Consider the following 27,722-nt stretch of genomic DNA (forward strand, 5'->3'; position numbering starts at 1 on the left):
TGCTGGACTAGATAAAGATGACCAAGTCGCTGAAGCTGCTCTCTCTTCTTCAGCCTAATGCTAATGTCTTCACCACGGTTCTCTGTGACCACAGGCAAATCTGGATTGCTCTCAGCCTAGGGTTTTCCCAAATTAAGTGAAATATTTCACATAAAGCACTTCGCACAAAATAAAGTCTTGGTAATTGTTGAGGAGGATGGAGTAGAAGATGAGGCCGGTTAGTGAGGCGCTTTCTTTTTCTTTTCCTTGTGACACTTTTTCCCTACCTATTGTCTGTCTCCTTCGGCCACACGCCGTCACAACGCCCACACTCTTTCAGAGAAGCTCTCCAAGGCTGGAATCTCCTCCCTCTCCAATCTGAGTTACATTTAAAGTTACTACTTGTAACATGATGAGTTGTGCCATCTTACCCTCGTCTAGCCTCTTCCGACGTCCACCCGTAAGGAATCAGACGGACGACCATCCTTGGGGATTTGCCTTTGTACCTCCGACTGCACTCTTCGCTGCGTGTGGCTCCCTGACACAAGCACCAGCATTTCTCTGGCTCAGTATTACTGAATAAACAACCAGCTCACCCAGGGTCCCAGAAGGAACCCGATGTGTGAATGCAGGAATTGCATTCGAACAAGGATAACCCTAGGAGATTTTATAAAGGGACTGTGTACAAAGGGGTATGATTACACAGGGCTGGTAATGCCAGAGCTGTTCCCTGTCCCTAGGCCAGAAAGGAAGAACCCGTGAAGTGAGTGGTGCCTAGAACCCCAAGGCAGGGGTTCGTGCGGAAAGGGCCACCGTGAGAGGACTGTGACCTTTGGATGTGAGTACGGCCGGTTTGAACCAAATCTAGGGGGAGACGTCAGGAGAATGAACACTGATCTCATGTTCTTCCTTCTCTCTGATCTGCCAAGGCTCTTTCTCAGCTAAACGCAGCTGGAAGCCAGAGGGCAGGGGCGCCAGCTGAGGTCAGCCTCCTGGAGCAGGACCGGCAGGGGTAGACAGGGGGTCAGGGGCAGCACGTGGAAGCTCTCCGGCACTTTCCGTGGATAAAAGCGGGCCGTGCATCGACCAAGGCTAACCACCGATGACCGTGATATGAACCAAGGGTTACAGTGTACCCAATTTCTCGCACCTGGGGCCCCTGAAAAAATCAGTGGACCCCTAATAACTTATCTGGGGCTTCTAGAAAATTCTTAGGCTTCCGTGACTGGATTTCCAAAATCGGAATTATTGTTACTTATGTTAACAGTCCCAACTCTGGCGTCATTTGCCGTTGATTCTGAGCGTTCTCCTGTCTGAATGCTCTGGCTTGTGGCACCTGGGGGTGGCCCCTCCCACCCACCGAGGGGGAATCGCCTGGTGCGCCATCTGGCTGTACGGGAGACCGTGGCAGACACCACGCTGGTCCCTCCAGGGAGCTCGGGGGATGGGCTCTGTCGGTCCTCCCCATCTGGCCCCCACGGGCTGGACATGCGTGGACGCCTCTCCTGCAGGTGCAGGAAGGGGTGGGCAAAGCAGGACAGAGGTACAGAATTTTCTGGAGAAACCACAGCTCAGAACTAGAGGCAGAAACCCCCCTGCTCTTATCACTGTTCTTACCACATGGAAAGAAATTTGGCAAACGCCTTTGGACCCCAGTGATAGACTAGCAGACTAAGGAAAGCTTACAACCGTCTGAACTTCCTGCCACGGGCAGGGGTAGGGCTCTGTCCTAATGTCTTCTGAGTCTGCCATTGTGCAAGGATGGCCCCTGGAAACAGGAACAGCAGGTGGTGAGCCCCATGGTGGGACCGGAGAGGCTTCAAAACGCTTACCTGACCCCACACTATCTCCCCTGCTGGCCTGAGGGTCTGTCTGAACTTTTCATCATTTGAGTCATTTCTTTATGCAAAGAACTGCTTCAAGACGTCTTCTGCTAACATGTACACGCTGCTGAAAAGGGTGTGGTGCACACTTGTCTTTCTCTTTCGTCTTCTCAGCATCTAACTTCCTTTCCTGTTTTGAGAACTTCACCCCTTATGAGTATTTATAGGAAGCAGAGCCCATTTTGAACGGCCAGGGCAGGGGCACGGGAGCTAAGGTCAGCCAACCGGGTCCACTTGCTCCAGACCGTGTGTCCGGAGCTGCTGACACAGGATAGCAGCCTCTGGGAGAGGGCTTGTTTCGGCCGTGGGTGGCCGCAGCGGCGGTGAGCCCTGTGGCAGTGGCCCCGTCCAGAGCTGTCCGTGGCAGCAGTGCAAACTGTGGTGTCCAGCAGCAGGGAGAGGCTGCAGTCATGTTCTCACAGCTCCTGTTCATGGCATGATTTGAGCTGAGGTCCCCACTGCTGTATCGCATGTCCTGCTCCTGCCCGTGTTTAAAGTCTATTCCTCAGCCTTCCCAGAGAGTCGCGAGCTCCCCAGGACCCTTCCACTAAGCCCCCACGCTGCTTAAACCACAGAGTCCTCCTTAGTTGCAAGACACTAAGAGCACTGGCTGACACCAGGGGGTGACACATAATTCAAGAGAAGCCTTACATGTGCCAGCTGCAGATAGACGCATCTGTCCAATTAGCTACTTGCCACCTTGGGAAACAGCAGGACCCCAGGAAAGAGTTTTTGTGGATGGGGGAGGAGAGTTGACAGGCATTAGCTGATGGGGTTTGCCCAGGAGGACACTGGGCTGACGCTTCAAGGCAAACGGAGGGACAGATGTCCAAGGGACCAGGCTGGGGCGGTGCGGGCTGGAGGGAGACATGATGTCAGGAGAGAGGAGGGCACGATGAGAGCAATAGCTCACGCAGGCTGACACTGTCGCTACTGCGTGGGGAAGCCTGCTGAAATGGCCGTGTGTGGGACGTTTCTGCTTTGTCGAAGTAACACCACTGATTTTATCACTTTGATTTGCCTGAACTTTTCTGCTGACATGCGGCCTTCATGGCAACAGTCATCAGCTTGTGGGATTTCTATCCCTTCCCCACCCCCACCCCACCACTGCATTCAGGCCCTTCACGAATGAATAAGCAGGGATAAAAAGGCATGCACCATGCAGATTCTCAGCTACCCAAAGGGCTGTGTCTTTATGATCTTTTCCCCAGAGGGGAGCACAGAAACTGTTCACCGAGGGGACGGAGGGAGAAAGGAAACTAGAAATGTAGTGAGTACAGATGCTGAACATCTGCTAGGAAGTCGTCTGTGGTTTTGGGGGAGAGTAGGGGTGGCTCACGAGTTAGCAGAATTCCCTCCTTTCTGCATCCCTCTTTACTTTCCCTCAGAACAAGGTCTGTGCCCGGTGTTCAGTTACTGCCTGCATAAACTCAGGGCCCCAAGTTATCTTCTCTTGACTTTTCCACGGAAGGGTCACGTTTGTCTGCCAGCGACTCCAGGTATGAACCCAGGGCCCCCGGAGAAGACACTGCTGCAGGCCCACTCTGGTCGCAGCGGTGATGCAAGCCAAGCAGGAGGCGGGAGGTCCCATCTCAGACTCCCCAGCTTGGCTCTGAAGGACTTGTCCTTGGGGAACACTCAGAACCCTGACTCTCGCCATCCGTAGGACGTGCTCTTGGAGCCGTTTTTGCTACAGGGTAGCACCGAACGGCCTCCCTTTCTCACCAGCTCCGTGGGCGTCACCAAGGGAAGGGCACAAAAATAATCTAAGTGAAACTAGCAAAACAATTAAGGACAGAAAAAACACAAGCTGCATTTGATTTAAAAAATATTTATAGGAGACATCTTTTATTTTCATAGAATGTCACTGAATAAATATTTTACCAGGATGCCTGCAGGTACGTCACAATGATGGAGGAAGAAGGTGGGACACCTCAGGGATGGAAACGCTTTAAACGTTAAACCTCAGGTCATCAGACGTGTCCTCTGCGTCAGATCTTGAGAGCCGGCAGAGAAAGCGAGCCTAGGTGCACAGGCCACACGTCGCAGGCGGCCCGTGGCCGGGTCAGTACACCGAGGGCCAGTGGCAGCGGCTCTTGATCACCTGCAGCAGAGGCTTGCGGAAAGTGAGGAAGAGGACGGTGCAGGCCACCAGCAGCGTGAGGCAGCTGGGGAGGATGAGCACGAGGTACAGCAGCCCCATGTCTACGCGCTCCCACTTGCACACCTGAGGGACGCCTCCGGGCAGCTCCGTCAGACGGATGACCCTGGAGGAGAGGTTGCAGGTGACCAGGGCCAGGTCGGCGACGGCGTGCAGCCGCCGCAGCGCGGCCCAGTCGTGCACCGCGCAGCAGTCGTAGGGGTTCTGGCTGAGGTAGACGGTGCGCAGGCTGGCCGGCAGCCGCTCGGCCAGCGCCCTCTGCGGGAGCGCCGTGAGCGCGTTGCGGCGGAGGTCCAGGCTCCGCAGGGCCGGGCTGGCCCCGAAGCTCGGGAAGCTGCTCAGCGCGTTGCCCGACAGGTCCAGGTCCCTCAGGCTGCGGAAGCGCGAGAAGTCCAGCTCCTTGTGGGAGGCGCGCAGGCCCGCGTCCCGGAGCGCCAGCACCTGCAGCGTGGGCGCCGTGGCCCCGAGCGGCGCGGTGCTGCCGTTCAGCACCCCGCGGTTGCCGGACAGGTCCAGGCGCGTGAGCGCGGTGCCCTGGAAGGCGCGGCCCCGCAGCGGCCCCAGCCCGCAGCCCTCCAGCGCCAGGCTCCGCAGCGACGCCGCGTTCCGGAAGTCCACGCAGCCCGGGGCGCCGCCCGGCCGCGGGCACAGCGCGATGGGGTTGCGGCTCATGTCCACCGTGGCCAGCTGCCTGGCGTTGGCGAAGAGGCCGGCGGGGACCCCCAGGAGCTGGTTGGAGCTCAGGTTGAGGGAGCGGAGGCCCCGCAGGCAGCCCGGCCCGGGGCCGCAGCGCAGCTCCGACAGCCGGTTCCGGCTCAGGTCCAGCTCGGCCAGCGCGCCCGGCGGCTCCCGCTCGCGGATGCGCAGCGCCGCCAGGCAGTTGCGGCTGAGGTTCAGGCGCGAGAGCGAGGGCATCTTCTCCAGGAAGCCGTCCGGCAGGTACCGCAGCTGGTTCTGGCTCAGGTCCAGCAGGTGCAGGCCGGACAGGTCGCCGGCCGAGAACTCCTCCCAGAGGCTGACGGTGGTGACGCTGGTCACGTTGCCGTCCACGAGCAGGAACTGGGCCACCATCTCCTCGGGCGCCGAGCTGTTGTACAGGTCCCCGTAGAAGCCCACGTTGTTGTCCCGCAGCAGCAGCGTGTGCAGCTTGCTGCGCGGGGGCAGCAGGGGGAAGAACAGCAGCTGGTTGTGCGAGAGGTCCAGCACCTCCAGCTCGAAGGCGGCCTCGGCCCCCGACGCCAGGAACCACTCCAGCGCGTTGTGGCTGAGGTTGAGGGACCGCAGCCGCGTGAGGCCGAAGTCCACCACGCAGGGCAGGTTGTTGTAGGCCAGGTTGAGGTGCCTCAGCTCGGCCAGGCCGTCCAGGGCGCCGCCCTCGATCTCGAAGATGTAGTTCCTCTGCAGGTCCAGCTCCCTGAGGCGGCCCAGGCCCTCGAAGACGGCGTCGTCGAGCCTCATGATGCTGTTCCTGGCCAGCGACACGGCCTCCAGCGAGGAGAGGTTGCGCAGCAGCAGGGCCACCATGGTCTCCGTCAGCGCGTTCCCCGCCAGGTCCAGCCGGCGCAGCCCCCGCGGGCCGCGCAGCGCGGCCGCCGCGCCCTCGTAGGCGCGGCAGAGCCGGTTGTCGGGCAGCGCCAGGCTGCGCAGGCGGGCCTGCTGCTGGAGGGCGCCGCGGTCCACGCGCTCCAGGCGGCAGCCGCGCAGGCTGAGCCCCTCCAGCAGCGGGTACGGCTGCAGCGAGTCGTTCCACAGGCCCCCGAGCGGGTTGCCGTCCAGGACGAGCGTCCGCGAGGAGCGCGGCAGCCCGCCGGGCACCGAAGCGAGGTTCCGCCCGCGACAGTCAGCGACTCCGTCCAGCTAGGTCCAAAAACACAGCGGTCAGCAGGGCGGGGCCCCGGGGCCGAAGCTCAGCTCACGCGGCACACGGCTCCCTCGCCGCTGCAGGCCTCCCGGAACACACGCAGCGTGGGGGGGAAGAGCTGCCCGCCTGCCCATCGAGGCTGAGCGCCGACCACTGCAGGGGGCTCTTGCAGGCTGCCTGCAGCCGCAGGGAGGGACTCTCTGCCATTTATTCCCTCTGTGACCATGAGCAAGTAACTTCGTCTAAATCTGCTATGTCCTCGGCAAAATGGAGACGAAGGTCGTACCTACTTCAGAGGACTCAGGCGAGATCAGGCAAGAGACGCCACAGCGCCTGGCCCGCAGGGGACCCTGTTAACGCAGACGGTCACCGCTGCGACCCTAACCCTGGGTGTCTGACAGGGACACGGCCCAAGGACCAGCTGCGCTGCGGCATCTTAATGTTACCCAAAGGAATTTAGCCTGGGAGCCTCCTCTACACTCTCGATTGGTAGATGCTACAGGTCGAGAGGACTTGAGAGCTCATCACCAGCCTGGATCATACAGAGAATTCAAGGGGGCGTCTGGAGAGGACAAGGGAAGAGCCAGGGACAGAACTGGGACCGGAGCCCACAGCTCTTACTGCCCAATTCAGCGCGTTTCCTGAACGCCGTTCTACAGCGCCTGTGTGGTGTAGGAGGCAGGACGGATGGGTCCGGGCTCCTTGCGGGAATCACCAAGCCTCAGGACACTTTACCTCAGCCCAGTTTTTACAAGACTGGCAGAAACAATCAGCCACAGGATATCTCTTAGGTGCCCATGAAAAAAAGCTTTACGTGATGAGATAGAAGAGCAATGCATTTCTTTCCACAGACTGCTCAGTAGGACAAGGTCAGTGATGCCTACAATTGTGGTCCCAATCCCGTGGGCCAAGCAGAGTAGTGGAACAGGGGAGAAAAGTGCTGAGAGAGTGGAGGAAAGATGACAGACTCAGGTCTGGATCTTGGCTCTGACACTTATTAGGTCTGGGCAAGGAATTAAGCTCTTGGAGCCCCAAGTTCTTTATCTGATTATTAAAATAAACTTTCTCGTAATTTAAAATTGATACACTATAGAAACTTTGAAAATTCAACTATTCAGTAACCTCAGCCTCTCCTTCAAAGAAACGCTGCTAACCTTTTGTTACATCTCCTCTGGACTCTTCCAAAGACGTTACCTAACCTAAAAAAAATTGTTTTGCAACATGGGTGGACCTACGCCAGACAGAGAAGGACAAATATCATATGATATCACTGATATGTGGAATCCAAAAAAAAAGGATACAAATGAACTTATATACAAAACAGAAACAGACCCACAGACATAGAAAACAAACTTATGGTTACCATCAGGGAGGGATAAATCAGCAGTTTGGGATTGACACGCCATTGCATATAAAATAGATAACCAACAAGGACCTACTCTATAGCACAGAGAACTATACTCAATATTTTGTAATAATCTATAATGGAAAAGAATCTGAAAAGAATATATACATATACATAAAATAAACTTTAAAACATTTAAAATGAGACTGCACTCTACAAACTGTTCCATAATCGACTTCCCCCGCCCCCATTAATAACGTGATAGACATATTGCCTTGGCAATAAAAATAAATTTGATCCCATTCTTTTTGGCAAATGTCTATTAGTTCACTGCATGAGCAGCACAGCGGTTAAGAGCCAGAGCTCTAGGATCAGCCCGTCTCGATTCTGCTTTTTATCCCATGGGTGACCTTAGGCTGGTACCTAACCACTCCAGGACCTTCACTACACCACCTGTAACATATACATTATACCTGTCATTTTCTCATGGGCTTTTTTTTCTTTTTGAGGATTCAGTGTGATTGTTTACATAAAGCACTTAACATAGAACCTGCCACATAAATGCTTAATAAATGTTCACTAGAACGATTATTAGCAGGCTCTGAGTAATCAATCTCCTATTGTTGAGCATTTGAGTTATCTCTAATTTCCAGATGAACGTTAGAATGAATTTGTCTAGTTCCTTCTACATCTCCCCTCCCCACCAAAAAAGTCTTTGGAGTTTTGATTGGGATCACATTATAATCACAGAGCAATTTGGGGGAGAACTGACTCCTTCACAAAATTGAATCTCCCCATGCAGAAACAAGATGTATTTCTTTATTTGAGTAAGTGTTGGTCTTCCCCCTGTGGGGACTGGAGAATGCTGTGGTTAGGGGATTTCCTCAAGCTGTGAGACCCTGTTTCACCAGAAATGCTGCAGTTGCCGGGGACACATCTCTGCAGTTGCTGCAGCCCCACGGACGTGTTGCATAAAGACCACGTGGCTATCAAAGCCCAAGAAAGCTGACCACGTCCACGTCATGATAGTGTCGCACGGTTAAAGCAAGGAGGGGCTTTGGAGGGCGCCCGGACTTTCAAACTCTCAACCCCCCGTTCAAAAGAGCGCAGGAGATCCACTCTGTGGTCTCACTACCCCTGCCCACCAGGCTGCGGAGGGCCAGGCAGGCAGCCCAGCCTGCACCCCGCAAGCTGCCGAAGAACTGCTGCTTCATTCCCTTCTCTTCCTATGCCTGGTAACTCCGGAATGAGCTACCGTGAAGTTGATCTTTTACTGCCTCTGTGAGGGAACGATGGAAGTCCGTATAACAGAGGCGAACAACAATAATAGCAGCAGGTAAAACGCACAGCACTTACGACATGCAACGCACTGTTCTGAGTGCTTCTCGCACATTAACTCATTCAGTCATCACTGCAGCCAAGTGTTACGGTATTATTGGTTGGTACTTTTATTACCTACATATTTTACAGATGAGGAAACTGAAGCACAGACTGGCCCCAGGTCACCAGCTAGTAAGCGGTGGGGCTAGGGTTTAAACCTGGTCTGGCTCGTAACCCCTACCCTGTACTGGCGTCTACTACAGTGTAGTGGTTAGAGGTTACTAAAAGTGGTTAGGAGCCGTAACCAGCTGGGTTTTTAAGATTCATCAGCTTTAAGAACACAGTTTTGAATGTAAGTATTAACCCTGACATCTAATCTGTCTTCCCAGTCCCTAGTAAATAACACAGCTCAAGGAATATTCATGGTGTGTGTTTCTCAAGCACATGTTTGATACCACTAAGTTTAGGCAAAGGAGAAAATTTCTAGAGAGTGCTCGGCTGTTAGGAGCCACGTCTGCTTCCACATATAGGCGGAAAGCCCTGGACAGGGTGAACCGTGAAAGCTCAGGTCTCCCCCTGGACTGCCGTAAGCCCGCGCGTGCGCAAGGATGTGGCCGTGCTGGGCAGCGCGGGCAGCCCGGGCAGCGCGCTCTCCGGGACAGCGGGGTGAGCTTTTGCTATGGGCTCACACACACCCTGCTGAGGCAGGGCTTCTCCAGCCTTAACGTGCCTCAGCCGGGGGTTCTGATGCCATTGGTGTGGCTCCATCATCCAGATGCTTTAACAAGGGGTTCTTGTCCCCCTGGCTGACCCTGGCCTGTCTCTGGGATCACCTGTCCTGAGCAGGTATGAGGAAGGCAGGGCAGGGCCTTTGCCAGGCATCACCTCTACCGTTGACTAGAGAGCAGCGTGCACGTGGCATGGTGGTAAGTAGGTGCAGAGTGATTCAGACTCATCCATTCCACCCCCCTCCTTGACTGACAATCCAGCCGCTTTCCAAACGGACCCGGCCTCGCCAGGACAGGAGCAACCGACACCGCAGAGTGCCCAGAAAACTCACCCAGGCACAGCCCCCTTGGGAAGCGGCCGTGACCGATCCGCTGCTGTTCCTCCATTCCACTGTCAAGAAGTGAAAACCCAGGCAGAGCCAGAGGGGCAGTAACTCCATCTCGAGTGCAGCACTGTGGACAGAGGACAAGGAGGCAGCGGGTAAGAGAAGGACATCCCAGAGGCCTGCCACGCACTCCCAGCAGAAAGAGCCAGTTCCCGGCATGTCCGCTCTCGGAGGCCCACAGCCACGGGGAGTGGAAACCCACAGATCGTTCAAATACCTCACGTTAGCCAACACATTAACCTTTCACTGCAACGGTCAACAAGAACTCATTTTCATTTTGCCTCTACCCTTTGAGGGGCAGGTGGCTGAACCCGAAACTCCCAAGAGTCCAGCAACAGAAGAGAGAAGCAAATGATGTGAGGAACCAGGTCTCAGGTCACCTAGAGTTTGCCATGTTCTGTAGTTCTGTTGAAACGTTCCTCTCGAAGCTCAACTCTGTCATGCAGTGCCCTGAGCTCAATAAATATTTGCTGAATGAATGAATGAAATGGTGAACTGGGATTGTAATATTAATTGTAGCCTCTGGTCTCACAGAATTACTAATTGTTGTGTTGACATGAGGCTTTTAGAAAAGAGTAGACCTCACTGATGAACTCATTTGAATACAGACCTTTGAAAAAAGGATTTTGACATTTTGCCTGCATAGGGGAAAAAGCTGAGGGAAAATGAAAAAAGCAACCTTCAGTTATAATAAGGATTATTGATGACGTGTGGTTACTGGCTTTCTTCCCTGGCCAGTGAGCACACACAGGAGTCATGAGAAGGCATAAAATCACACCTATACCAATAGAGTTTTAAAACTAAGAGAAACCATACTGGAAATGTAACATACCCTGCACCGCGGCATCTGCACAGGGCCAGAGCCACTCAAGGTTCCGTGGACGTCGTGGCAGGGCTGGAAGCAGCCCCCAGGCCCGCCTCCCTGAGCTCCAGGACGAGTAACAGGGTCATTGCTCTCCCAGGAGGTGCTGCTGAACGGACTGCCCCCTTGCTGGGAGAGTTTAATAGCCTAGTGGCATCCCCTCCCAGCTCTGCATTCCTCTGGTCCCAGCCTCTCACCTGCCCCATCCTCTCCTCGACCTCCCCCGGGGAAGGACCACCGGGCTGCTCTTGAGCTGTCTCCTGGGCCGGCAGCTCCGGTGCTGACGTGAACCCCCTCGCCTATTCCACGGCACCCACAGACCTTTGAGCCTGATGCATCTCGCCATCGTGGGCCCCTTCCTCTTTCCCTTTCTTCGAATAAGTTTACACATCTCTAAGGCTCATTTTAACTTTCGGGTCAGATTTGAATACTCACCAGTGAAAAGAGACTCACGGAAAAGCTAAGTGAAACCAGGTAAGTCAACTTTAACCTTCACTTCAGGTCAGGCCAGCTTTCCTTCCCACAGAGGGAACCTCCAGTGCAGAATTCATCCGTGTTTGCTAGACACTGGGAGTCCCCTTCCCATGCTCTCCTTCCACGTCCGCAGCTGTGCAGGACTTACTACCTCCCGGCATGTACCGGGTGCAGAGGGCCAAAACAGAGCTGTATGGGCTGCTGTCCTCAGTAAACTGCAGACACACACACACACACACACACACACACACACACACACACGGTGGGATCACTGCCCACCTTGAGGTAAGGTTGCCAGACTTAGCGAATTACAAGATGCCATTTGAATGTCAGATAAACAAAAACCAACTTTTTAGTGTAAATATGTTCCATGCAATATTTGGGACATACTTATACTAAAAAAAATCACTGTCTGACATTCAAATTTCATTGGGTGTCCTGTATTTTATTGAGGAGAGACAAGGAGATGGGAACCATGGACTTACTGCCTTCCTTCATCCCCCGTCGCCTCTGTCAGGCTTGGGATGGTACCTGCTGCTGTGACACCGAGCCTTCTAGAACAGCGAACCCTGTATATTGATATTGAGTCTAGGTGCGTTCAGGGCAAGAGTGCAGAGGATGGAACTCTTCAGAGAGGAATGTTAGACAGGTCTGGTGTCAGTTAAGCCCAGAGTGTAATTTTAATTTCCGGGTCAACAAGAAAATTTTTGCAAATTTAAAGCATGCTTTCTCCTTTGTCCTAAACTCAGTCAACCAGCCCAGAAAGACTCTTGCTGTGCCCGTCGGGCACTGCATCTCTCAGGGGGCAGCATGGGAAGATCATGGGATTTAGAACCAGACAGACCAGGATCTGAATTCTGGCTCCAGTATTTGTTATTTGTCCTTGAGCAATTCACATAAAGCCTCCGAGACTCAGATGATCCGTTTATAAAACAGAGATAAAAATAACTACCCAGAATTTTTATGAAAATCAAATAGTATATATGAAAGTGCTTCAACTAGGAAGGTACTTAATAACATAATTATTATGAGTTCTTAATACCAGTGGGCTGGCTGAGTGGTTGTTACTCCTGTGTGTCATCCCCACGGTAATTCAACAGCTACAGAAAAAAGGGAAAAGAATGAATAATTTGGCTGGAAGAACGAATAAATCATTATACCAACTAAATGTGAGAAAGTTATGTGGGAAGGTTGGATTACAAATTCTGCATTAATAAATTCCAGAACAAGTTTATTTGAATAGCAAGAAAAGGCTAACCCCACTAACAGATGACGATGCTGGGTGAGAGCTGTTTGTCATCAGAGCCATGGTTGACCCTCCCCCACCCATCTCTGGTTCGCAGGGGGCTGATTCTGAAGGCTCTGGGTGTCGCTGGCCTCCAGCTGGTTTGTTCAATGGGAGGCACTACTGGGAGGTTAGAAGGCAGAAGGAGAAAATCCATGGTGTTTCTCTCCTGCCCTCTCTGCCTGGGACAGAGAACTCCTTGAGCTTCTTCTGGTGCCTCCCAGGCTCTGGTCTCCTCCCTGTATCCTCCCTACCTAGGGGAGGTGGCCGCTTCCCCAACTTGCTAATCTCTGCATTAACGGTCTGTTCTCTGGTTGGCTTCTCAGCCTCTTCCATCATGTGTAGCCAATTTCCTGCATTAAATTTCCTCTGTTTTAAATAATCTGTGTGTATCTGGTTTCCTAGTTGGAGCCTGACTGATACAATGACGTCAGTGAGAATGGGCTTGGAACAATACAAAACAAAAAGGTATGTAAGGACTCTGAAAAGCAACAAAAGACTTTCAACATAATAACCATTTAGGTGGAGAAACACTTTGCCTGGGGTATGTAGCTGCAGAAGCCTTCCTCAGAGCCATGGCATGGCAAAGAGTACAAGATAAACAGCTGGGATGCCAAACCTCGCCGGAAAAATCCCATGAACCCTCTGTTGTGTGCACAGGACGGCGTCCCCCCACCCACACTTGCCCTCAGCTGGTGGAGGACCGCTCCACAGCGTCTCCAGCTGTGGGACAGTGCCTATGCTGAGTGTGCTTTTTACAAAGTAACCATCCCACTTCACTCCTATCTGTCTGTATCTTCTGAAAAATACATCCTTTTTTATTTTCTTTTTTTTAAGCCAAATGTTACTCATCTTAGATACATTTTTGGTGAAAAAAGGGAAATGAATGAAGAGGAATTATGATGGAGGGCACACATGACAGGATGACATTAATTATTTAAATGAGGTAACTGGGAACCTCCCCTCATTATAATTCAAAGGGCTTGGATCAAGGGTGCCTATTTCATGGGCTGTGAACCACTGTGGGAGCCACAGAGTAATACAAAACAACTGCAGATCAACCCATGTTCCAAGCAGGGTCTGAATAAGTGCATGTTTCCTCCTGGTCTGGGCAACCCCGGGGAAAACACCCAAAGAAGACCTGAGATCCTGACAGCAGACGGCATTAACACAGTCTGCTTGTATCTGTTCTTTTTCTTTTTCTTTTTTAAATTATTTTATTTTATTGTATCTGTTCTTTTTAAACCAGATAACGAAGTTGAAGAATTCTTTCCAAGTGTGGAAGCAGAAAATGCTAAGTCCCATTCTCTCTTATACAGATCTACAAGTCCTGTATTCATTTATTCAGCTAACGATTTTCATAATCTCTCTGTATCTTTTATCCTGTCATAGTTATCATGAATATGACTAAAATCAGAGACTGTGAACTTCTAACTGGTGAAAAGTTTTGGAGAGAATCAAGATGCCATTGACCCAAACATGAGCAGGAGACACGATTCTGTACTGTGTGTAACACACCTGACTTGGAGATAATTAAGATTATAAGTCCTATCTCATGTTAAAGTGAGGCCCTCCTAGTGTTGCATTTATATTTTTTTCTTTACCTTCTAACTATTCTCTTTGTGTCACCACAAAATGTCCTTCTGGTTCCTCTCTAAGAAGTCCTTGAAATATTAGGACCTCAAATGCTTACTGGCATCCCTTATGTAACCATTCATCTTGTTTTCTTTTGTTTTAATTTATTTATTCATTTATTTATTTATTTATTTATTGGCTGTGTTGGGTCTTTGTTGCTGCACACGGGCTTCCTCTAGTTGCGGTGAGCGGGCTCCTCATTGCAGTGGCTTCTCTTGTTGCGGAGCACGGGCTCTAGATGCGGGGACTTCAGTAGTTGTGGCACAGGGGCTCAATAGTTGTGGCTCTCGGGCTCTAGAGTGCAGGCTCAATAGTTGTGGTGCACGGGCTTAGTTGCTCCGCGGCATGTGGGATCTTCCTGGACCAGGGCTTGAACCTGTGTCCCCTGCATTGGCAGGCGGATTCTTAACCACTGCACCACCAGGGAAGGCCTGTAACCAGGCATCCTGATATTATGCTTTCTAATTGGTTATCATGAAAACCTGTGATTCAATCGCACATCCATCCCTTGTCTATAAGAATGTTCCTTTTTTAGGCAGAAAGACAAAGTTGGCTTTTTGTCTGGCTTTTCTCTCTCCAGATCTGAGCATAATCAACAAGCTATGAAAATAAATTTATTTCATAAAACAACATGCGCCGAGACTGTGTGCTGAAACAAGAGGGCACTAATAGTGGGGAAGAAGAGTGCTCACCAGCTGCAAAAACTCCTCTTTGTTTTAGAAATTATGCTGCTTGCTTTTTCTATTTGTACAAAATAACAGGGAGAAGCTCCTGCTTCAAAGAGCCAAGTAAGGTGAAAGGAGACTGATGGGATGGTCCCGTGGGCAGGGTAAAACAATGACAGGGGACGGGAACTCCTTTCGGAAGGAGCATCCTGAGCCTGCAGGCAGCGGCTTGGCTGCAGCTGGGGTGGTGCTTCCACACCCACTGCCGTGGGGCTGCACCAGCTCTGGGCTCAGCACTGCTTGCATGGAAGAAGACAGTCACACGCAGGCCAAGGAGTGGCTCCTGTCCAGGAGGCATGTGGGTGACACGTGCTTTTGCAATGGACAGGGAAGAATGGATGAGTGAAACCTTTTGATTGGTCTCTGCTTCTTGAAATTTCCATGTCCCTAACACAGGAATCAAAATACAGGCGTGTGTCAGGTCCTCTGACAAACACAAATGTGCACTATTTTTTTTTCCAAAGGATGTAGGTTTTCCTGTATTAATAAAATATAACTTTTTCTTTTAAAAGTTATTGATTCCAAGTAGCTTTCTGTTGTTATATAATGTCTTAATCAGCGCAGAGTAAAACACAACCATCAGGTAAGGGCTGATCTACAGGTATTTTTGTCCATAAAAAGGTCTCCTCATACTCAAAGTTTGGGAATACCAAGGAGCAGCTCTGACCTGAGTTTTGGTTTTGCTCTGTTGGTGTTTTCTGACTCATTTTCAGGAAAGGATGCTGGATTTCTAGTGTTCCAGGGCAGTCTGAACGTCACCTCCTCACTCCCTCCTACCTCCCCACCTTCTCCAGCTGCTGCTACTACCACAGCCCCTGCCTCCAGAGCTGCGACGGCAGCCTCTAGGCTCACGGGCGCTATTAGCAAGCGCTTGGAGTGTTATCCATATATTAGCATGTAACTGAGAATCTTCTCCGCAAAATAATCAGATAAGCTGAGAAAGCTTTAAAGAAGGAAGTCTTCTAGGTGAAAATGGAGAACTCTCAGAGGTATTTGGTGTCAGAAACAAATATTTATAGACTGGTGGGGGAGGTGAGGGGCAGAATCTCTAGAAGCAGAGTTTGCACAAGCGTGGGCTGTAAACGTGTGATGGTGACATCCCTGAACACAAAAGGCACAGGTACTCGGGTAGAGGACTCCACAGAAAGGGAGTCCACCTTTGTTTAAAAATAAAAAAGCAAATCCCACTTGGGGTCCTGGGAGAAACGGGAGGGCAGCTGGTCACAGAAACCACAGAGAACAGACAATAAGGAATAGAAGCCCTAGCCAGTGACCACTTCAGATAATTCCTGCTACCGAGAAGTATTTGAATGCCGCAGGCAAGCAGCTCAGGTCTCTGATTCTTAGCAAAGGAAAACAAAAAGCAAAAAAAAGAGTGGTCTCAACTGTCACCAAATGGTCTTCCTTAGCATTTCCTATGATGAGACCACCTGCATCCTGAGTGCCCAGCTGTGGTGACCTGGGATACAGGAAGCGCCATCTCAGTGGTACCCTCGCCCGAAATTGTTTGCCCTGAACCCAGTCATAATGAAACACTTAGAAAGATCTAGACTGTAAGATGTCCTACAAGACAACTGGCTTGGACTCTTCAAAAAAGTCAGTCTTGAAAAATGAAGGCAGGCAGAAGAGAGGAGAAGTCTACTTAGACGTGACTAAGAAACATAATAACCAACTCCAATGCCTGTACCTTGAGTGAATTTTGGATTAAAAAAAAATCTTTAAAAGAGAAATTTGAGACAACTGGGGAGATTTACACGTGTAAATGATGTCTTTCTAGATGATATTATGTATCAATGACAGTACCAGATTATTGCTAATGTTCTTAGGTACAATAATGATGTGGTGGTTATGTAAACAAATGTCTTATTCTTAGGAAATGCACGCTGAAGTACTCAGGGGTGAAATTTCATTATGTCTACAATTTATGTGACCTTTCAAATGGCGAGAGAGAGAGAGACACAGAGAGAGACAGAGAGAAGAAGGAGGAGGAGGAGGAGAGAAAATTAAAGCAAATTATTACCAGCTGGCAAATTTAGCATTGCACCTTCTTTTAACTTTCCTGTAAATCTGAAATGTTTCAAAATTTAAAACAAATGGGGAAAAGGAAATAAATATTGGTGTTCCTAAAGGGAGAGAGTTTATGGTAATCTTTCGTCCCCAAATTTCCAGGAATGTACATTTTTCAAACGTTCTTCTCAGAAAGGTACTCAGAAAACATCTGTTACATTTAAAATGCATTACACATAATAAACCTTTAAAATATCCTGAAAATTGTACCATTTTAACATTCCAAGTGGAGCTTCCAGTAAGCATCTCTCCTACTTGCAAGGGGCACAGAGGTGTTAGATCACGTGGCCTGATGGGGGTTCAGGAAACACAGTTGATGTACTACCGTAACTTCCACCGTCCAGGTGGACTGCTCTGTCCAGCACACCCACAGCTTCTCGCGAGGGGCAGCCCGCAGGAGACGCTTACGACCTCACCACTACCTGCACCTCCACCACGCTGGCAGAACCTTCAGGAAGCACCTGACCAAGGGAGGTCAGTCCTTACGTGCGGACGGCACGCTACGGGTGATCTCAGTGCAGAGAGAGAAAGGCGAGAATCGGGCAATTAGCAGTGGACACGAGAGCCGAGAGGCACGGAGAGACGGGGCGGAGTGCATTTCTGAGGGATGCGCCGTGAGGAAGCAGAAGCAGGAGCCACCTGACAAGGCCTGTGCACAGAAGAGAACGCGACCGTCAACAGAGAGGGCAGAGCAGAGGGACTAGGAAGAACGACAAGAGGGGGGACCGCGCAGGCTGGGGGACGGGCTGGAGACGGCGGGCTCCAGGCTGCCTCTGGTTCGTGGTGGGTCCTGGAAGTGGCTGGGTCCAGGCTCCACGGGTTTTCATGATAGCACCTCACCCCCTAGGCTGGCCCAAATGTTGCATCATAGCCACAAAAAGAAGCTAATTAAAACAGGACTTGTGCCCTTTAATAAGCTTAAACAGAAAAACAAAACGGAACGTAATATTTCAAAAAAGCACATTCAAGCCTTATGATGCTACCTAAAAGTTAGAGAAAGCGACTGAAATCTGAATGCAAGAATGTATTTTTCAAAGAGTACCCTAGAGGCAAGAATCACAAGGGATGGTAAAACTAAAGAGTGAAAACTTGTTGGGAAACAAGATAGTAATATAGTCAAAGTATCTTATTAATACAACTTACTTGTTAATTTTACAAAGGCGAAAATAACAAGCTTTAGAGTGGAAACGCTGGCAAACACCTCCTTAACCAAATGATCAAAATACTACAGGGGCCTTACTGGGATACTTGGTAAAATTTGAATACCGACAGCATTTGAAATAATAGTATTATATCAATGTTAATTTACTAGATTTTGATCACTGTACTGTGGTTATGTAAGACTGTCCTTGTTCTTAGAAAATTTATACTGAATTATTTAGAGGTAAAGGGAATGATGTTTGCAACATTACTGATGTTCCAATTTCTTCTCTTCCTCACCAACACTTGTCATTTTCTGTCGTTTTTATGACAGCCATCCTAGCGGGTGTGGAGTGCTATCTCTTTGCTGCTTTGATTTGCATTTCCCTGATGACTAGTAACGTTGAGCATTTTTCATGTGTTTATTGACTATTTCGATATCTTTTCTGGAGAATTGTCCAAAATGTGTATTTTTACATCCAAAGATTTTTAAATTTTGATTTTGGAATTACATATAAAAGAAAATGCAGACTAGTTATAAAAGGAAAGAACTAGTTATATTTTTGGTCAAATTAATACATTCCGATATTTTTCAAAGAATATTGACTTAGAAAAGAACTTGCAAATTGAGGATTAAGCAAGAGAGCATGTAGAATTGAGATGTCATGATCTCAGACCTCATGATCTGCTTCTCCGGCTTCCTCTCTTAACCATGAATTTGCTGGGACTTCCCTAGCGGTCCAGCGGTAAAGAACCTGCCTTCCAGTGCAGGGGACGTGGGTTCAATCCCTGGTCAGAGAACTAAGATCCCACACACTGCGGAGCAACTAAGCAACACGCCACAACTACTGAGCTCTCACACCCCAACTAGAGAGCCTGTGTGCCACAAACCACAGAGCCCATGCGCCCTGGTGCCTGTGCACCACAACTAGAGAAAACTCACAAGCCACAACTAGAGAGGAGCCCACATGCGGCAATGAAGAGCCTGCACGCCTCAGCGAAGAGCCTGTGTGCCCCAACTAAGACCCGACGCAGCCAAAAATTAAACAAATAAACAATAAACAATGAATTTGTTAACAGAAATAGACTCACATAGAAAATACACTTCAGGTTACCATGAGGGGAAAAGGGGGAGGAATAAATTAGGAATTTAGGATGAGCAAATATACACTACCATACATAAAACAGATCACCAACACGGACCTGCTGTAGAGCACAGGGAGCTATATTCAGTATCTTGTCATAACCTACAAGGGAAAAAAATCTGAAAAAGAATAGATATGTGTATAACTGAATCACTTGGCTGTACGCTCGAAACTAACACAATGTTAATCAGCTATACTTCAATTTAAAAATAAATAGTGAATTTGTTAAAACATAGGCAATACAACGGCTTTGGAGTGTCCCCCCCCCAAAAGAGAACTGTCTCATATCCTGCAGATGGGAGACAGCGAATTGGCACACTTTTTCTGAAGGACAATGTAACACGATTTATCGTGAAATAATCTGAAAACAGATTATTTTATACAATAATCCCACTTCTAGGGGTTTATATGCAAGAATTATAAGGTATGTAAACATATTTTTACAGAAATAGTCACTGCAACATTAGTGATAATAATAAAAAGGTGGAACTCATCTAAAAGTCCAACAATGAAAGGACTGGCTAAATACACTATGATACAGCTATGCGATAGGCAGGGGTGATGCGTGGCAATGAAAACTGCTTCGGTGGCAATATATGTGACATGGGAAGATGTTAATAATAAAATATTATTAGGAAAAAGAGGAAAGTGCAAAACAGAATGTATAGTATAACCCCAGGTTTGTTAAAAGAACATGCACGCATCTGCACGTGTGTAGAAAGCTGCATACCTGTACCTTTCTCACACGTCAGAATCGCAACAGTAGGGAGAATCGCACCTGATATTTACTTTGTCCACGTCTGTATTTTTGCTTCTTTGTATTTTCTAATTTGCCAGCAATCAACTTCAATTACTATATTAAGACAAGTTCAGGGACTCCCCTGCTGGTCCAGTGGTAGAGAATCTGTCCTGCGATGCAGGGGACGCGGGTTCGATCCCTGGTCGGGGAACGAAGATCCCCCATGCCTTGGAGCAACTAGGCCCACAGACCATAACTACTGAGCTTGCGCGCCTCAACTAGAGGGCCTGCGTGCCACAAACTGCAGCACCCATGCACCCTGGAGCCTGTGCGTCACGACCAGAGAAGAGAAAACCCGCACGCCGCAACTAGGGAGGAGTCTGCGCGCTGCAAGGAAAGATCCCGGCTGCCACAACTAAAACCCAACTCAGCCCTCCCCCCACCGCAAAAAAAAGACAAGTTTTTAAAGAATAGAAACAATCTATTTTTAGTTAAAAATTAAAATATATGTCATAATCAGAGCCAAATATCACTAAAATAGAGCATTTCTTACAGCTACTTAGAATTGAGATGATTGTGAGTGTGCTTAAAAAGCTCATGTTTGGAGTCAATGGAAGAAAAGAATATCACTGAGTAATAACTAAAATAAGTTTTATTGTAGACACTACTTTTATTTCTCAGAGTCCAGGGGTTTTAGATCTGGGGATGCACGGAAAGGCCCTGGAAAGGTAGCTATGAGGGTAAAGGAAGAGCCCAGAATAAGGAGACAGATGGGACAGGTTCAAAGCCTGGCTCTCATCTTGGGTACATCACTCAGCTTCTTGGCCTCAATATTCTCCGCAGTAAAATGAGAACCATAATGCCTGTCTTGCAACGTTATTACCGTATTCAGACAACTTCTATAACAAAGCTCAGCACATAGTTTTTTCATCACTACAGCATCCTCACCCCTGGGAGACTGTCCATCTGCCAGTGCTCAGACACACCCAGGGGGGGCAGCTCCCTGCTTTGTGAGCAGCTGGTTGCCATACTGGGGCTCCGCGGCATTTGCTAGGACTTGGATCCCCCCCTCAGGCTGGACAAATAAATGAGGCGTTGCATCATCTGAACGTGTTGGAATGCTCCTTGAATGTGCGGTCCTGAGAACTTACGTGAGAAAGGACAGCTCTGTGGCCCGTGACTCTTAGCAACTGCACGTTCACTCAAACGTGGTAACTGACCCCCCTTCAGAGAAGAATGCAGCGTTCCGAAGGGACTACCCACCCGTGTGCTGGAGGCGAGAACACTCAGGCCAGAGAAACGCAGTGATACGCACAAGGTGCCACAGGCAGTGCAGCGCAGTGGCTTCCGAGCACTGGTTTCAAATGCAGACGTCCTTTTCCCACTCAGAGCCCAGCGCACCTGGTCAGCCAGGCTCCACAAAGGCTCTTGGGAGAAGAGTCTTTGCCCGGGAATGGCTGAGGCTCTGCCTCCACCTGGAGGGAGGCTGGAGGCCACAGCAGCTCTTCTTCCTTCGGGCTCTTCCTATGGCAACTCCAGGCAGCCAGGGTGGGGAGTGCCGCCCGAGGGCTACCCTGTCTCCTCGGGGCTACCAGGGACTCCACCAGCTTCCCGGTGTGGCCAGGGTCAGCCCTTCAGAACCGACACAAGGCAACGCGCTCTGTCTGGCCCCACAGCCACAGGTCTTCAAAAACGCCAATCTGCTCCTCCTGGGGTGATAACACCTTGCTCTTACACGGCTGGTGGTGTCACCTTTGTGCAGAGAGACCCACACCCTCTCTGTGCTTAGGCGTTATTTCACACTTGTCATTTCCGTTCAGTATCGTAGGTTTGCTCTCTCTGATCACCTCACTCCTGTGGTGGTTCTGGTTGACAATAACAGCTGCCTTGCTGACCTCACAAGGCTGTGTCAAGACTGAATGAGAGAATGCACGTGAAAAGCCTCTGTCAATAGGACTTCGCTAGTAAGATAAGGCAGTGTCAGGTTAAAAGGAAGGCAGAGTTCCTCCGTGCAAACAAGGAGCTAGTGTTAAAATCAGAGGAACTGAAGGACCTTTCTCCCTTCCATGTGAGCTGCAGGGTGTGGGCCTTGGGATGTTCAGAGGAGACACCACCCAGATTCTGTAGGAGACAATGGACGAAAGGGGTTATAGGTGTTAACCGAGGCCTATGGCCCAGAGTGGAAATACATCACTCCCACCCAACGCCGACCCTGGCTCCCTTGAGGAGGAGCACAACTGGGGAATGAAACGGTGCACGGGTTCCTGATAACTGACCTCGCACCGGACGGCACCCAAGCTCCCAGACTGCCTTCCAGGCTCTTAACTGTCATGACGAGTGTTTAGTGAGTGTGCACCTTGGGAGAAGGGCTGTGCCAGGCGCTCTACAGGTAACAAGCGCCACGGAATCCTAGCAAGTCCATGTGTCACCCTCATCGTACACGCGGTAAACGGAGGCTCACAGAGGTTTGGGCCGCACAGCCAGAGAACGTCAGAGCTGCAACTCAAACTTAGTCTGTGAGCCCAGCAAAATTTAATGTCAATGCCGCAAGCCCCAGCCATTTGGGGACACGGGCTCTCCTTGACCAAATCACACACTGCTTCCTCTGCGGGAAGGGCCCTTTGCCGGGTATCCTCCAGCTGCTGAACTCGGCAAGGCCCAGGACACGTGTCACCTCCTCATCACAGCCTAACAGTCCAGATGCACAATGGTTCAATAATCCAAATAACAGGACGCCATATTATACATAGTTATAACTCCTATGGGAGCTTTAAATTTTTAAAATTATTTTATGTTTATGTTTATGAAAAAGAATGTGAGTGGTTATTAGGTATTAATAGTAATTTAACATTTTCCCAGATTTTTATTATGAAAATTTTTAACATGCAGCAAAGTTGAAAAAATTTAACAGTGATCACTGGTATACCCACCACCTAGATTCTACTGTTAATATTTTACTATACTTGTTTTTAACCACATATCTATCTATCTACCTATCCTTCTATCCATCCCTCAAGCCATCTTATTTTTTGATGCATTTCGAAATAGATTGAGGTCATATGTACACTTCCCCTTAAATACTTCAGAATGCCTATCAAATGATTTAACCTTAAAAAAATGTTCCTACTTTTTCAATCTTCTGGGTTAATTTAATTGATTTAATCTTAATTGAATTGAGATTGCAAAGTCAGCTATTTTATTTGGAAAAAAAAATTCCTGTCTTGTAAGAAAAAAAAAAAAGATTTGATAGTCACTGCCTTAGTGTTCTCAGCCAGAATTAGCAGGAAAGCAGTTCATACGAATGAGTGGATAACTGATACCCTCATTAATGCATTCTCTTTAATAGGCATTTACACAGGTAATAATGAAAAATAATAAAAGGTTTATGATGTAGTTTCAGGGCACTAGGAGAGAGAATTTTGCCCTTTTAAAAATCCCTCAAATTATACTAGCAAGGTGGGCCACCTGTTCTAAGGCTAATTTTTTTTTTCTAACGCTTATTTGAATTCTCAGAGGAATGGAAGTAATGTGATTTTTTTAACGCCCCCCCCCCCCCCCGCCCGAAATAATAATGCTTTTTAGGGAGTTCCTGGATAAAGCCAAAACAATTGGATTATAAGTTAATGCTACCGGTTAATAATAATAATAATAATAGCACTTGAGGTTGCGAAGGCTTCTTACAGATATTTGACCTCACTTAATACTTGCAACAGTTCTACATAGTAGGAATTATCTCCATTTTTAGTTGTTGTAAAATATACATGTGATTTACCATTTTAACCCTTTTTGAATGTACAATTCAGTAGAATTAAATATGTTCACACTGCTGTGCAATCTCACCATTATCCTTTCTAGAAGTGTTCGATCATCCCAAACTGAAATTCCATCCCATCAAACAACTCCCCATTCTTCCCTCCCCTCAGCCCCCCGGAACCACTGTTCTTTTTCTACACATTTGCCTATTCTAGGTACCTCACATAAGTGGGATCATACAATACCTGTCCTTCTCTGCCTGGATTACTTCATTTAGCACGATGGTTTCAAGGTCCCTCCACGTTAGAGCATGCATCAGAAATTCATTCCTTTCTATGACTGAATAATGTACAGACCGCATTTTGTTTCTCCAAAAGGTTGCTCGTACCTTTTGGCCGCTGGGAGTAACACTGCTATGAACCCTGGTGCACAGATATCGACGCGAGAGGCCTTGCTTACGGTCCGCAAGCTACAGATGGGGCATCCAAGACTGAACAAGGCCAACGTGAACTGCTTACGTCTCACAGCTTGTAGACAGTGAAGCCAAAAGCAGAGCTGAGTTCTGGCCCAGGTAGGAGGTGCTGGATGTGCACCTGCCTGGGAGGAATATATGTTGGGTGAACGTTCAGCTGGGTTGCACGGGTAAGTACTTGTTGGTAAATAAGTGTCCCATGAGCCCCCACCCAGCTGCCTGGCCCCTCTCTTGAAATTCCCAGTCCCCTCTCCCCCATGATCCAGCAACCAAGGAGGTAACATCTGACCCAGCGGGGGGCCGCCAGGACCCTGCTTCTGAGGACAATGTCCATTCTGTTTGGTCGGTGCCCGTTCCGTGCGGTGTCTGATATTCTGAATAGCACCCCCGCGTGTCCATGAGGCTGTGGCCTTCTCTGGGGATAAGATGCCCTGTCAATGCCACGGGCTGTACATATGACAAAGATGAGGGCCTTTTGGAGGTTCTGCAAAAAGAGCTAGAAAGCCTAGAAAAAACTGGGGATTTAGAAGGAAATGAGAAGACAGTAACATTAGCGAAAATGGAAGCTTCAGTTTAGGGACCCGAGGAGGAGCACAAGAACCTAGAAAAAGAGAAAGGCCGTCGGGAGAATCCCATGAAGAAGTCTCAGGGTGTCAGGCTGCGCCGTGACAGGCAGACCTTCAACACGTCTGAAGGGGGAGGAGGCGGCCCAGGGCCAGGCACGGAAAGGCCCTCTGGCCAGTGAATCTGCAGGCTGAGCGGGAGAGCTCGGCCGCGGGCCCACTGAGGGGAGGCACCGGGAAGGCAGCAGAGACCTGAGGGGTCTTGGGTGGGCCAAATGAGGAGCGAAAACAGGGGCGATCCGGAGGGGCCAGCGTCCAGCCTGGCTTTTAAAGGAGAATGACGTGACGTTATCGGGGGGCAGGATGTACAACCCAAGATGAGCCCCTGTGGGGCACCGTGGGTGCTGGGCTGCCTGACACTCAGGTCCTGCTTGAGAGAGCCAGGGTGGAAAGACAGAGCCCCAGGTGCGACCCTGTGAAGAAACATCCCCTCCCGATTCTCTTCTCTCCTGGAAGGGGTACCAGAAATTTCTTGGGGCACACAGCACAGCACCTGACCAAGGCGACCCCTGAGGGTTAAGGCTGGAGGGGGGGGGGGGTCCCCGTGTCCTCACAGGGCTGTGTGGCCACGTTTAGCCATCACGGGCACCAGCCCCGCTCCTCACACCCACCTCGCTGGTGAGAACCACGACAGGGTTCGACTTCCTCCTTTACGCCCTTTCTTCAGCCTGAAATCACTCACGCATTGAAGTGAGAAGACACGTGTGGTTTGGTCTCAGCCTCTGCCTCCATTCACTCTGGAAATCAGTAGATGTTGCCTACCCATGTTCATTTCTCCTTCTGGTAACAGCTCCTCAATTCCCCTTTGAGGAAACCACCCCTTCCTTTCTTTTCTTTCTTCCTTTTATTTTAACAAATGTCTTATTTGTGGTATAATACACGAGCATAAAATTTACCACCGTAACCATTTTTAAGTGTAGGAATTTTGAGTGTTAAGTACATTTACATCGTTGTGCAACCTACCCCCTTCCTTTCTTAAAAAGTCTGTGTTCTTTTGGGTCTGGCCTCAACTCATGACTCCAAGATGAGACTATGAACAAGGCAGGGCCCATCAGAGCCTCCTAAACCCTTAACCATAGTGATTGGTTTACATCAAGCACAGCACAGATGCCAAGCCCATGAGAATCAATCTAAAGATTTTTGCTAGGACTATTAGAAAAGAGGCTTTCTCTTCCTGCTTCAGATGCCAAACTGGTGGGAATTCAGCTTAGAGCTGCAGGCAGCCATCTTTGTCAACAACTTTAGGATCTGCCTGAAAATGAAGCCTACACAGAGGAAAACAAAGCTGAGGGATGGAGATAGATGGAGGCCGGGCAATGTGTGAGCACCCAGATCCAGCCATGCCTGAAGCTATTCCCCATAGACTTTTTGGTTCTTTGAAACAATAAATCATCTTTTTTTTTTTCCCCTGAAACCAAGCTCAGTTAGGTTTTTTCTTTTGCAACTAAACAACCCCTAAACTCAAGTTTGTGAGGCCTGATAAGATCAGTGTCCTTTTTCCCTCTCCTCACCTCTCTGTGCTTTCAGAGATCATCACCAAACCTAGCCCAGAAACCCGCACATACTGAACACATCACCTTCCTTTGATGATGAGGCTGAGAAGAATAATTTTGGGGGAAATGCATATAATAAAGAAAAATCTTTGTCACTACGGTGCAGCTATACCAGTGAGCATCACTGACCATACAAGCATGTCCTAAGAAAGATGATGTTTTTCAGTCATGGGTGAAAGCCCACCCTCCCCTAAGGTATGTGGTTACAGCGTGGGTCTGAGCATGACGTGGGGCACCCCGGCGCTCCATCCCAGGGTCCAGCTCACACTTTGTGATGTGGCCGCACACTACAGCCAGACACAGGTTACAAGCAGTCCTAGCACCACTCTTTCAAAAGAATCCAAAAGGCTAGAGACAGACAGGCCCACGTATCCCTAACACCGGCCCTGGGACGGTTACCAGGAGCCCGCACTGGGATTGGGCGCCTCCCGCTCTTGGGTGAGGGGTTTACGGACTCCATGTGATCAGGTTCAGGAGAGTTTTCATGGCGTTCCCATGAGGGCACCCATTAGATGAGATCACCCTCTCTGGGAAAGGGGTTTGGGTCTCTGTTGAACCTAAAGAGAGGGGTTGAGGCTCCCCCACCCCCAGCACCACCTCCCAGCCCTGATTCTCTAATCCCCTCTAGGGAGTCTCAGACACACGTGTACACAGCTATGTGGTGTGTGAGGAAACGAAGTCTCAGGGCTATAAAACCCAGTAAACCGCCACCATCCACAGACGGGGTCTGCACGGCACAGCCAGCAGGCGACGGGCGCACAGGGGACCTCGGAAGGCCAGCTCTATAAATAAGCTGCGGGCGGTTCTGCCCCCCGAGCCCCTCGCCGGCAGCGCCCGCGCGTGGGGTCCCCGCGCTCCCCCGGACCAGCCGGACGAGGGGCCCCGCTCCCGGGACGCTGCCTCGGCCTCCGGCAGTCCCGGCCGCCGCTGGGCACGCGGGCCCGCCCTCGGGGGCAGCGCGCGGGCGGCCGGCGGGCGGCTCCTCCCCGCTGTCCGCGGCGGCCGCAGGCGGGGGCGCGCGGAGCCCCAGACGGGCGGCCCGCAGAGGCCCGGGCGCCGGCCTGCAGGCCGCGGCTGCGGGTGGCGGGACCCGGGGAAGCGGCCTCGCCGTCTCCGCGCCCGCGCCTCGCCGGCCCCGGGAGGACCCCGCGCAGGCGCCGTCGCGGGGGAGCCGCGGGCTCGGCCCACCGCGCGGGGCGGCCTCGCGGCTCCCGGGCGCCCGGCCCACGGAGCGCGCGGCGCGGGTGCCCCGGCGCAGACGGAGACGCCGAGGCTCGGGGCCAGGAGCCACACGGGTCCGGCCCCGGCGCCTCGCTGTCCGCCCGCCGCACGCCCCCCAGCCCCCCCCCCCACCCCCGGGAGGCCGCGCCCGGAGCCCCCCGCCCGCCCCGCGCCCCGCGCCCCGCGCCCCGCGGCGGTACTCACGGCTCCCGCAGGCCCAGGCGGCTCCGCGGGGCGCATCCTCTCCGGGGCCCGCGCCTGCTCCTCGACGGCGGCCGGCTCCCTCCGGGGCATCAGCCTATTTTAGCGCCGGCGGAAGGGACGGACGGAAACTGCAGTCACATGGAGAACGCGCCGCGGCCCCG

General features: G+C 50.5%; 1 protein-coding gene across 2 annotated transcripts; it reads right to left on the reverse strand.

Annotated features, from left to right (window-relative positions):
• Positions 1–3,842: 3,842 nt before the first annotated feature.
• NRROS (negative regulator of reactive oxygen species) lies at positions 3,843–27,650 on the reverse strand. 2 transcript variants are annotated; one of them, XM_057739354.1, is made up of 3 exons: positions 27,562–27,650; positions 9,610–9,730; positions 3,843–5,880 (listed from the first exon to the last, which is right to left on the reverse strand). In XM_057739354.1, the coding sequence occupies exons 2-3, from the start codon at positions 9,715–9,717 to the stop codon at positions 3,928–3,930; spliced, it is 2,061 nt and encodes a 686-aa protein (XP_057595337.1). In that variant the 5' UTR covers positions 9,718–9,730; positions 27,562–27,650; the 3' UTR covers positions 3,843–3,927. The 2 variants fall into 2 exon arrangements, with proteins under 2 accessions (XP_057595337.1, XP_057595336.1); XM_057739353.1 differs by lacking the exon at positions 27,562–27,650 and having other exon boundaries at positions 9,610–9,855.
• Positions 27,651–27,722: the final 72 nt, after the last annotated feature.

This window comes from Hippopotamus amphibius, chromosome 6, assembly GCF_030028045.1.
Source record: "Hippopotamus amphibius kiboko isolate mHipAmp2 chromosome 6, mHipAmp2.hap2, whole genome shotgun sequence".
In the NCBI taxonomy this organism is placed as follows: domain Eukaryota; kingdom Metazoa; phylum Chordata; class Mammalia; order Artiodactyla; family Hippopotamidae; genus Hippopotamus; species Hippopotamus amphibius.